This window comes from Lactuca sativa, chromosome 8, assembly GCF_002870075.4.
Source record: "Lactuca sativa cultivar Salinas chromosome 8, Lsat_Salinas_v11, whole genome shotgun sequence".
Lineage (NCBI taxonomy): Eukaryota > Viridiplantae > Streptophyta > Magnoliopsida > Asterales > Asteraceae > Lactuca > Lactuca sativa.
Genome location: NC_056630.2, coordinates 310,972,303 through 310,984,265, shown reverse-complemented (window position 1 = coordinate 310,984,265; position 11,963 = coordinate 310,972,303). Strand labels below are relative to the sequence as shown.

The window sequence follows — 11,963 nt, the reverse complement described above, 5'->3', positions numbered from 1 at the left end:
TGTACTAGAAGATTGTAAGTAGTATACCTCTAAACTATACCTATTATAGTCTACTAGAAATGTTGTTTGAATGACTTAGTAAGTTTATACACCTTCGCTACCCAAAGGCGTTGGAACTGAGGTAAAAGCTTTTATGTCTCATACATATATACATAATATATAACTAAGGATCAAACGACACTTGGACAAACAACAGGGTGCACTAAGTCCACAACCAAACAAGGAACAAGAAATAAAGCGTGTTATAAGTCCTAAGTCCTTCAAACCTTACTTATATAACTACATATACATTAGACATGGTTTTGACAATCTATAAGTTTTAACATAGTTTAAAAGGAAAGATTTAGCATATAAAACAAGTTTGATAAAGAGTTTAGCACGTAAAAGAGTTTGATAAACATTTTGGAGTAGTTATATTGACAAACAGTTGAAAGTAAAGTAAATCCATTTGTTTGATAGTTATAAATCACATGTGATTAATATAATAACTATAGTGATTCAACTTGTATTCCCCCCCCCCCCCCCCCCCATAAAAGCATTTAAAAACATTTAAAAGGTTGATTAATGGGTATGAACTCACGTGTAGTGAGTAACTCGAATGAAAGATCGATATAGGATTGTTGGGTGTCAATTGGAGTCTTGAGCACAAACGAATCCTATTTAACATATAATGACATATATATGTGTCACACCCCCGAACCAGACGACGGAAACGTCCGAGGGCTATTGTGACTCAATTGAATACCATCACAATGAATATACATGAAACATAACATCATACATTACCAAGCATTGAAATGTTACAACTGGTAGCGTTTACATTCAGTACATTGGTCCATAATATTACATGCCCAAAAAAAGTACATTGTTCGATACTATTTAAAACAACAGCAAGACGTTACTGAATACATATTTCCTTTTCGATTTACCTGTTACCTGAGAATACGAGTATTTTCAAAACGGTCAACATATGAAATGTTGGTGAGTTCATAAGTAATGTTTGAAATATAGTGGTTTGTATTGTTTTGAAAATCACCAGAAAATCCGATATTTTCTGAAAAGAGCATAGTATAAAAAGTGTGAAGATCCGTAAGTATGCTTGTTTGTTTCTATAAATGTAAAAGTACGATTTGTAAAACTCGGTATGTAATCTCGTAGGTGTATTAATTGAAAACCCTAGGAAAACCCGAGGTTTTCCTAATACTTTGCATCAAATGATTTATATCTTGTTATTTCGTTACGACGGGTGTATTCGTTGAGTCCCGGTGACGTTGGATTAATAATGGATTGTGAATTGTTATAAACACACATTAATGAAAATGACTAGTTTACAACCATACAAACGATCCCTTAGGCGTCGCTCGCACTATTCACTTAATCCAATCACCCGGACTTCTTGTAGCCCCACAACCGAGGAGGAAAAGAGGGTGCGAAGCCCCGATGTTTTCCGTAAGTCGTTCAAGGCTATCGTGAATGCGAAGGGCCCTTAGCCCAACTCGCATTTGGTGAATTCTCGACTTTACTAGCAGCACCATAGGGCCCTTGGGGTCCAACAGCACAAAGCCTGTAAAAGTCCTTTTACACGAAATTAGGTCATATAAGACCCAACTACATGTAAGCGAGTTTCCTTCGGGCCTAAAGATCATGTCATTGGGCTAGCTAGGCCCAACAAACACGATTTTAAACTTTCGGGCCCAAAGACGGTGTATCGACGTCTGGTGTATTCCCACGTGTGTATTGACTTCCCGAAATTTCCGCGTGTGTATTGAAGTTTCGTCGTGTTAGTAATTTCAGATTCATTATTGATTCGAGACCGAATCAATTCGTTTGATAACGATTTTTTTTTGGTGTTGAAGGTGTATTATAATTCGCCGATAGTCGAGGTGCTAGTATTTCATCATGTCGGATTTATTGTTTAAAACATTAGAATATTTCATTTTTGCAGCCCCTCTAATTTGAAAATCTCGCATATTGGGCTTTATTGGGCCGAAAAATTCATTTTTGGCCCATTATGCTTAAAAATTTCACATTTAATCCTTCAAAGAGAATATTTCTAGAAAAATACATTATTGAAACTGTTTTGACTCATTTCATCCACCAGAATTTGTATTTTGTCATTTTGGGCCCTTTAACCTTATATTTTTAACATTTTGAGTCCAAAAATGGGATTTTTAGCCCAAGGAGTTCATCTTAACCAACTTGGTTATTTTTCTAGAAATGATTTGTGTGTAATAATATGTTTAATACTTGATTCATACATCCTAATGCAAATCTCGATTTTGAGGACTTTTTGACTAGTTTCAACACCATAATCACATAAGAACATGTAAATAAACATAGAAATCATACAAAGCATACATATACTCATAGATCTACACGTTTGCTTGTATTCCCTCCCACAAAACTTATAAAAACCGAAAAATAGGGGGTATGAATCTCACCTTTGGGTGTGGTTTCGGTTTTGGAGAAGAGATGGAAAGAAATGAGGTGATTTTCAGCCCTAGCAACCTTTCCTTGAAGATCTCGAGTTTAGGAGCTTCTAAGGTGCAATATCACAAGATTGAATGAATTTAGAAGATATTTTTATGAAGTGAAGGGAGTTAGATCATAAGTTAGCCATTAACTTACCTTAGATGATGAATCACTTTATGAAGATCCTTAAGCTTCTAGCCAAATTTTTCAAGATCTTGGATGAAGAAGAGTGGATGATTCTTGAGTAATTTAGAGAGAGTTTTGTGAGGTGTGTGTGTTCATCTCTTGCTCTCGGCCGAAGGAAAAAGAGGGAGAGGGAGAGAGAAGATTGATAATATAGTGCATGGATACGTAGGTTAATTGCATGGATAACCCCCATGTAAAAATGAGGTGGCAAGGCCTAAGTCAACTCTTCCCCATGGATTGGGCTTGGGCCGAGATTTGGAAAGGAAGAAGAGATTTTTGGGCTTTATTGCCCCTAAGCCCATATAAGAGTTAAGTTGAATGATTGTTGGTCCTATAAAATATAAGTGTGATTTTTATACTTTGTTAGGCTAGTTTTGGTTAATTATGGTTCATAATGGTTCATAATATTTAATTTATTCCATTCTAGGCCCAATATGGCCCAAAATGTTGAAATAAATGAAAGTGGGTCCAATTAGAGCCCATTTAAAGGTTCTAAGCCCATGATAGTCAAATTGGAAGCTTATTGGTCCATTGAGTCCAATAAGAAAGTCCTAGTCCAAAATGGACCTAAACAAGAACTTCTAGGGTTTCCAATTGCCTGTTGACTATTTGTAGTACTTGTATGGTGTATTGGATTGAAATTTTTGTTAACATAGAGTAAGCATCATACATGCTCTTAAGTTTTTGATTCTACATTTTACTTGAGTGTAGTGATTACAAGACACAAAATTTCTAGTTGTGACAATATGTATACAATTAGTGCTTATAACAACTAATTATTGAATTGGAACCACCTTGGGACTAGCAAACACTTATATTGAAGTGTTACAACCATGTATGATTGTATATAAGGGGTGTATGGCTATACAAGGGAGTGTATGGTCAAAATACACAATATTTGTGTGTGTGCGGCCAGGGTGTGTGGCCCCAATGGGTGTGCGGCCGCACACTCCCTATGAAATGTGCCAAAACGTATTTTAAGGCTTTAGGACTCATCTAGGAAGATCTTACTTCATGCTTTAGCCTTAAATGGAGTTCATTGCCATTTTTGGACCTAAAAAGGGTGTGTATGGATGCACATGGTGTGTGCGGCCGTACACACTTGAAGATCATAATAAATGGCGTTTTTCATGCATCATTTCAAGGGTCCTCAGCTTATATCAAGCTATTGCAAGTGAATACCCGATTTAGAGGCTTAGAAATGTAGTTAAAGTCCAAAAAGTTTAGTAGGTGTTCTTGGTGATTTTGAAGATCTAACACCAAATAGGTGTTTTCATGGATCAAATCAAAGTGGAAGGCTAGTTAAGGTCATGTATTTAGCAAATCAAAGGATGAATCACTTACTTGATTGAAGATTGGAGTGAAAAGTTGGATGATACTTGAGAGGATTTCAAGTTCTAGCCTTGAAGAAGTGGAAAAGTGTTCAAAAATGACCAAGTGTTGAATATATAGGTGGGAATGTTTGGCTGGGATGTGCGGCCGCACACACTTGTGTGTGGCCGTACACTCAAGTGTGTGGCCGCACACTCCATATGTTGGAGTGTTTGGCCCGAGTTTGCTTGATATGCATCGAGTTATAACATTTCTAGGCTCATACCTTGATTGTACTAGGTTTATAACACTCGAATAGACCCTAAACAGTGCTAAAAGATAGCGAAAGGAGTCTAAATTTGATTGAATTGATCTATTGTACATGATAGAAATTTCGGGTTGTCACAGATATCGCTAACAATTCAGAACAACCACATGGCGACGATGGCGACGGTGATTATGGTTGCGGTTTGCAATGGACGGAACAGCGACTCGAGCAACATAACCGATCCATAAGATGGCGACTTCGTCTTCAACTCTTGGAGCACAGCGGCAACAACAATGCAACAGTAGAGCGAGTGTGGTGGACGGCAACCGACGGACGGACAGAAAAAGGAGGAGTGACTGCGAGTTGTGAAAGCAACAACGACAGAACGTCCGCTCACCCACGTTCCCTATCGTTTTCGTCTTCAGGAGCAACAACCGCCGCTGGCTGACGTCTCAAACGGTGGCAACGGCGTCGGCTGAAATCGTCGGCCTTAGGGTTAGGGTTTGGATGAGAGTTAAATACTCGATGCCTCTCCAAACTTATTTCCATAAAAAACAGAATCGGCCCCTCCTTCCCTCTTTTCTTTCAAAATGATTCCTTAATTTACCCTTTCTACCCTCACTCCTGAAATCCTTTACAATTTAACTACAAATTTTACCAAGCAGCCCTCAATTGTCAAAATCCTTTCATAATAAGTCCAATACTTACCAAACACCCCCTGTCTTCTAAAAACCATTACAAAATAGATCTCAAAACTTACACTTTTAACCCCTAACTTCTAAATTTATAACTTTTAATCCCCAGAACTAACGCCTTGCTAAATTATTCCACATTCAGGGCTACTATTCATATTAATTTTTATCTATTTATTTATTTAACAAACGGGATGTTACACCATTAGCTTTGGTTTGAGAGAAGATTCTTTTCATTCGAAACATGTTCATCAGGTGTTTTTTTCTAAAAATTTCGACGAAGAAAAGTTGAAAATTAAAATTCAGATAATGATCATGTACTAATGGCAAATAATGCAAAGAAGTTATATCGAAAATCTGATATAGGTTCTTTGAAATTCAAATTAGGAATGAAGTTGAAACAAACTAATAATAACTTTACAGATAACTCTAATTCGAAATTCACAATATGAAGAAAAGAAAACTAAAATCGCAAGAAGAAATTTGGATTCGATTGTAACTAATTTCATGGAAAGAATCGTTTCTCAAAGCACTACATATTGAAAAATCATCATGAGAAAAGGGAGAAGGTTAAAGATGTTGTATATTACATTGAAATTATCAAAAAAGTTTAACAAGAGTTAAAATTTTGTGTTTGAAGATACACAAATGTGGTAATCGGGGTCTAATTAAGAGGAGACGATAATACTAACCCATCGTTGCATGATAGCGCTTCATGATAGGAGTGTGAGCAGATGAAGTTGTGGAAAATATTTCGAACAAGCAAAGGAACTATTCATGAACTTTCGATTTTAAAATTCATTAACATTTCTCTTTTGAAATATCAATATGAAAATTTCTCTTTTGAAATATCAATATGAAATTAAAGAAATCCAAGATAATTGTGTATAAATAGTAAGACATTGGCTTTGTTAATAAAGGTGAGAAAGAAGCTAGATAAGAGATTTTGGTTGTACAATATCTGGTAGAAGAAAGAGATTTGGATAGGTTAAAAAATGATCAAACAATTATTAAGAAAGGGAATTTTGAAACAATAAATATTTTATGTAACATAGCCAGAGGACTTTATGAACAAATGACAAAATTATTTCATATTAGTGCTATCTTTGAACAACAAAATTAAATTTTTTACCATATCTTGAGATCAAACTTGATGTTGTTTATGATATTACATATAGTTGTGAAAGTGTTATATCTTCTAATTCAATTCCTAATTTGTCATATACTTATGGTATTTTCCTTTCGAAAAGAATTTAGATTCACAAAACATTCACAAATTATGAACCACACTTTTAATATTTTTTAACATAATTTGATCGCTTCGAGTTCGAAAAGCGATCTTGATGATTTGAGTGATAATTTTAGTAAAAGTGAAGAAGCTTGTGAAGTTCATTGTGTTGGTTTTGTTTTGTTTAAACTTTAATGCAAATTATGAATGCAACAGTATGTGATTGTAATTTGTAATTCAACTAAAGAACAAGGCATACTAATGCCAAAAATAGAACACGAGGGGACCTAAATGTAAATATTTTAAAACCGGTTGTAAATTTAACTCGGACATCGACCCGAACTATCTAACAAATTCCGCACCATGCTTTCTGCCAGTTTGCTGACTTCCCGGTTTTCGTCTATACCCTCCGACGATCTCTAATCCCTTCCCCAAATTCAACCACGATCTTTACAAATCAAAACCCTAGCCCCCAAAGAATCAAATCACTAAATTCTCGTAGTTGAACCACTCATTAATACGATTACAAGGATGGAACATCAGTCGTTCCACAATCTCTTCGAACGCCGCCCCTTCATCAAGTCCAAAACTCCTGCTGTTAAGTGGTTCAAAGAATGGTAAGCCTAAAAACCCTCTCAATTGTGTTCATATATTGATTTACAACGTTTATGAATGCAACAGTATGTGATTGGTTGTTATTAAGCAAGCCCCAATCGATAATATTATGTGGAATTTGAAAGGGAGAATCTGGATAGGTTTAGTGACTAGATATGAAATTCGCACTAGATAACTTCTGTTTCGCATTGTCACAGCGTACAGACATTATCCTCTCTCAAATTTTGTATTTATGCAACTGTTAGCATAAGTAATCCTGATTTTCATTCTCTTTTACAATTCAACGAGTTCTAGGATGTCGTATTGATTGATGTTAAAATTCTTTGAATGTTTTGGATTTACATCATCTTTTTTCAGTCATCTCCTACCTCCAGACTAACCTGATTATCATTCATCCAGGGTACCACAGGATGTTGTAGCAACAGGTGGCAAATGCTATGTTTTGAAATGGGTTACAGGTTAGTACTTTACTTACCAAATAAACCAAACTTTCATAAATCATAAGTGATTCGATTAAGTGACAATGTTCTTGCATTATTTGTAACTTCCCCTTATGATTCTTCTTCTCTATTATGCAACCAGAGGCCCAAATGAATGCCATGAAAGAGAAACCAGTTGACTCAGAAGCTGTAGAACCTGAACCAGAACCAACTACTGAAGTTCTTTTTCTCTGCAGCTATGAGGGCTGTGGGAAAACATTCATCGATGCTGGAGCTTTAAGAAAGCATTCTCATGTTCATGGAGAAAGACAGTTTGTTTGCCATTATGAGAATTGTGGAAAGGTAAATCTTTTCTTGATATTCTCTCTTTATCATATAACTTATCGACACTTTAATCAAATATTAATTTCATTACATGGTTTTCTTTGGTTAATCCATCAGACCATTGAAACTTTCAACTTATTTTGCAGAAATTTTTGGATAGCTCAAAGTTAAAGAGACATTTTCTTATACATACAGGCGAACGAGATTTTATTTGTCCACACGAAGGTTGTGGTAAGGTAATCACCCTTTTTTCCCATCAACATTAGTCTCAGTGCCTGCCAAAAGCAGTACAACCTGTTCTATTCTGTTCTGTCTAAATTTATTACTCAATCATTCTTTCAGGCTTTCTCATTGGATTTCAACTTAAGGTCACACATGAAAACTCATTCTCAAGAAAACTATCACATTTGCCCTTATCAAGAATGTGGCAAAAGATATGCTCATGAATACAAACTAAAGAATCACATTATGTCTCACCATGAAAAGGTTTGATCTTTTAGTTCATCTTCATATTTTCATTGTATGCATCAAGTAACCACCATTAAATTCATATTAATGGTTGGTTACTATCTTATTTTCTTGTTATAATAGGGGCCAAATCCTATGTATGACCTTCCAAGACCCTGGATGAAGGCAAATTCCTCAACAACATAAAATATTGCATTTGATTTTCCATTTTCCATTTTTGGTCCTTGAGTATGTTCACAAATTGTATTTTGAGTAAATTACACGAATGGTCCCTATGGTTTGGGGTAATTTGCGTGCTTGGTCCCTAACTTATTTTTTTAATTCGGAAGGTCCCTACTGTTTGTTTGTTTTTGTTATGCGCTTGGTTCCTATCTTACCTAAAAAGACTATTATTTATATAAGGAAAAATGGTGAGGTAGGTAAGGTAAGGTGAGGGGGGTGAGGTTGGTGGTGTGTTTATATAAATAAATTAAAAAATCAAGGGCAAAATAGTCTTTTTAGGTAAGACAGGGACCAAGCGTGTAACAAAAACAAACAGTAGGGACCTTCTGAGTTAAAAAAATAAGTTAGGGGCCAAACACGCAAATTACCCTAAACTGTAGGGACCATTCATGTAATTTACTCTTGTATTTTAAATAGTTTCCTCTTACATTTTTGGTGCTATAGGGACCAAAATCGTTAAAAGTTTAAAACTACACACCAAAATTGCTAGAGAAAACTATTCAGGACCAAAATTGATATTTTTGAACTAACTCAGGGACCAAAAATGTAAAATCTAGTTTACAATTAATTAATCGACAATTTTTGCAGCAGGGAAACAATACCAACATGGTTGAAGTGCCGCCACCACCGCCACCAAAGTACGTCCACGTCCAAGAAAAACCGCCGCCGAAGCCACCGAAAGCGGCGGCAGCCGCCACTTACGCCACCGCGTCCTCCGACCGGCCGTATGCGTGTCCGTATGAAGGATGCGAAAAGGCTTACATACATGAATACAAACTCAACCTTCATTTAAGACGAGAGCATCCGGGACATTTCCCGGAAGAAAATCCCAATTCCAATCCCAATCCCAATTCCAATTCCAATTCCAATCCGAAGAACGGCCGGAATAGAATCAGCGATGCCGACATGGATGCTGGAAGTGATCATGACGGGTATGGTTTGAAACGTGGGAATGTGAATGTCAAGTCTCAGAAACAGAATCGGGCAAAACCGAATGTGAAGGTTCCTCCGGCGAAGGCGGTGAAGCGGAAACCGGCGGCGGCGGCGGCGGCGGCGGTGAAGAAGCAGCCGTGGCCGGTGGCGAAGGATGTGCAGGCGGAGGAGGAAGAAGACAGTGAAGAGACTGAAGAAGATCGGGATAACGGTGAGGATGGGTGGAGGTACGGTGGTAGCGGTGGTGGTGGTGGCGGTGATGATGATGATGATGATGATGATGAAGAGACTGAAGATGAAGATTAAGATTTAGATTTGGTGTTTTAATGAGTAAAATATATTTTTGGTTATATTAATAATAATAATATTAAATTTAAAAAACAAAAAAAAAATTGTGATATTTTGTAAATGTTAAAAACAAGAGTCAACTTTTGAGTTTTAGGAGTCAAAAAGGAAGGATTAGTTTCGTTGGTTTCGTGGAATGTCGTTTTGGTGATAGTTTGGTGGTTTAGCATTTAATGTTGAAACACTCGTATCTTTTTTAGTTGCAAGTACCTGATATGTTTTGATCAATAATTGAAATGTGAAATTACAAAACTACCCCTTACAAACAGAATAATCAATCAGTGTCTTCTTGACAGGTTGGATAAAGCTGTGTTTTGTATACACTAACAGCCTAATTTACTATTTGTACCAAGTTAATATATATAGAGAGACTTGTCCGCTATACAAGATGTATGCATATAGTGTTGTACCAAGTGCATGGGCAGTGGTACTCATGATTGGAAAAGACTGAACTACCCTTGAGAGTTGAGACCACATGTTTTGGTTATAAAAGGAGAAAAACAACGTACCCTCACCATTGTACTTGTCAAAATATGAAAAAAAAGGTTTGTGTTTATAAAGAATAAACGATTTCCGTCAAACTACATAAGAAAACCATCATGTTTGATTTTTTTTTTGTCAATAACAGCTCAATACGGCGTCGTTTTGCATTTTTGCAAGAACGATGTTAAAAGATTTTGTTTTTTTTTTTTTTTTTAAATTTAAATTAACTAAAATATCTCAAAGACTATAATTTAAAATAATTGAAGACGTGAATGAAAGTGTTAAAGAAGGAATTTAAAATAAACTAAAATATGTCCGGAAACTATTATTTAAAATGATTGAAAAAATAATATACATTTCAATCGTTAAAGAACACGGAAACGAAGCAAATTTGAGCTCAATTTTAACATGTATTCAAAAAAATAATATACATTTCATGAATCAAATTGTTAGTCCAATTCCTTTTTTTTTTCTTTTTTTTGAATTTACATATGCATATTTGATCTGGATGATCCACTCTTTAAGCTTCTTGAATTTTCAAACCAGTTTCTTCAATCGACAAAAAAATTGAGCTTCACAAAGCATCATCATCAACTAGCAGCTTCTGAGATACTCTTCAAAGAAGGTCGCCATGATTTTGATCTCGAAGATGCAAATATTGACGACGATGATCCCGACCTTTGTCTGAACATTCTTTCATGTCCGACCTCCACCTGAAGATGCAAATATCGACGCAAATAATAACAATTAAAGATACGAAGAAACTATTTTTGCGTTTAATCTGCATTAATGGAGTTGATAATAGAATTACTTACCTGGTTTGTAACTGTATGATCATCCGCCGCCGTTGAACTTTGATTATCCGCCATTGATTCCGGCGGGTTGGTGTTGGTCTTGTTCTTCAACTTTGCATGTCGTTTTGCTCTTACAACCTTCATAACCTCTGTAAATTGATCACGCATATATATATAAAGTTATGATTAAACAAAACTTTGGGTTTAAATTATTTTAAAATTAAGATAGCGACGATGAATTGAAGACTTGAAGTTACCATGAGTGGTTACAAGGCGATAAGCTCGACCAAGAACAAGAGTGTCGGTAGGTCGAAGAAGCTTGACACGTGTAAACCGAATGGTTTTTTTATCATCTTCTTGATGATGATCATCATCACCATCTTTTGGAACAGGTGGTAATGGAATTATGATTGAAACGTAATGTCCTGGATTCATTTTCATGATTTCACTTGCAGTTACAGACCAATACATTCTTTCGATCTTTCCTGATGGATGTTGGATTACTAATGCAGCTGCATCTACTGCTTGACAGTTTCCCATTGCTTTAATTAGTTGCTTTCTCTCTCTAAAAACACTTTCTCTCTCTAGATGAAGAAGAAGAAGAAGGGAAGATTGGGAGTAGATAGTGGTCTATTTTTCTCTATAGTACTCTTCAGTCTTCACCACCCCTCCCTTATCTATACACACCCTTCGCCGACCCAAAACGACCAAACCCGACCCGGATACTAATGGTAAAACAGTTAATACTTTTGTATTTCTGTACTTTGTGAGAAAAGAGAGTAAGGAATGCTTAAAGATACCCAACTACACGATGTTTAAAAATGATATGCGTGAGGAAAATATTTTATTTATTTATTTTTGGCTTAATAAACATATTAATTTAATTTCCATAGTTTATCATATGACAATTTAATAAAAATACAATAAAGTATATCTATAAATCATTCATAATATATCTATAACTCATTCATAATATATTCACGTTATATTTATGATTTAATATAATCTATTCAAAGTTTAATACACTACATTTATATTTCATTCATAGGTTAAAACCTACATCCAGTGGTGTTAGGGAGCGGTGATTGTGGTGGATCCTCGTCGGAACTTCCTCGATCTCGTCGAAGCTCGCAGATATTGTAACACCTGCAGATTCGGGTTAGTCATTATAAGCATTAAAAA

General features: G+C 35.8%; 2 protein-coding genes across 5 annotated transcripts; one reads left to right on the top strand and one right to left on the bottom strand.

Annotated features, from left to right (window-relative positions):
- Positions 1–6,510: 6,510 nt before the first annotated feature.
- On the top strand, positions 6,511–9,641 carry LOC111911087 (zinc finger transcription factor YY1-like). 4 transcript variants are annotated; one of them, XM_052766007.1, is made up of 7 exons: positions 6,511–6,774; positions 7,172–7,230; positions 7,355–7,554; positions 7,683–7,772; positions 7,879–8,022; positions 8,128–8,169; positions 8,818–9,641. In XM_052766007.1, exons 1-7 carry the CDS (start codon positions 6,689–6,691, stop codon positions 9,463–9,465), a joined length of 1,269 nt encoding a protein of 422 aa, XP_052621967.1. In that variant the 5' UTR covers positions 6,511–6,688; the 3' UTR covers positions 9,466–9,641. The 4 variants fall into 4 exon arrangements, with proteins under 4 accessions (XP_052621967.1, XP_052621966.1, XP_023762639.2 ...); XM_052766006.1 differs by having other exon boundaries at positions 8,815–9,641; XM_023906871.3 differs by lacking the exon at positions 8,128–8,169.
- A 646-nt stretch (positions 9,642–10,287) lies between these two features.
- LOC111911086 (uncharacterized) lies at positions 10,288–11,434 on the bottom strand. The gene is made up of 3 exons (XM_023906870.3): positions 11,039–11,434; positions 10,803–10,930; positions 10,288–10,700 (listed from the first exon to the last, which is right to left on the bottom strand). Exons 1-3 carry the CDS (start codon positions 11,319–11,321, stop codon positions 10,578–10,580), a joined length of 534 nt encoding a protein of 177 aa, XP_023762638.1. The 5' UTR covers positions 11,322–11,434; the 3' UTR covers positions 10,288–10,577.
- Between the last annotated feature and the right edge of the window lie 529 nt (positions 11,435–11,963).

Coding starts and splice junctions, on each gene's coding strand:
- LOC111911087 (XM_052766006.1), top strand. CDS start 6,689: ATGGAACATCAGTCGTTCCACAATCTCTTCGAACGCCGCCCCTTCATC. Junction 7,231..7,354: donor TGTTTTGAAATGGGTTACAG/GTTAGTACTTTA, acceptor TTATGCAACCAG/AGGCCCAAATGAATGCCATG. Junction 8,170..8,814: donor TTCCAAGACCCTGGATGAAG/GCAAATTCCTCA, acceptor CAATTTTTGCAG/CAGGGAAACAATACCAACAT.
- LOC111911086 (XM_023906870.3), bottom strand. CDS start 11,321: ATGGGAAACTGTCAAGCAGTAGATGCAGCTGCATTAGTAATCCAACAT. Junction 10,931..11,038: donor TCGCCTTGTAACCACTCATG/GTAACTTCAAGT, acceptor ATCAATTTACAG/AGGTTATGAAGGTTGTAAGA. Junction 10,701..10,802: donor ATCATACAGTTACAAACCAG/GTAAGTAATTCT, acceptor TTGCATCTTCAG/GTGGAGGTCGGACATGAAAG.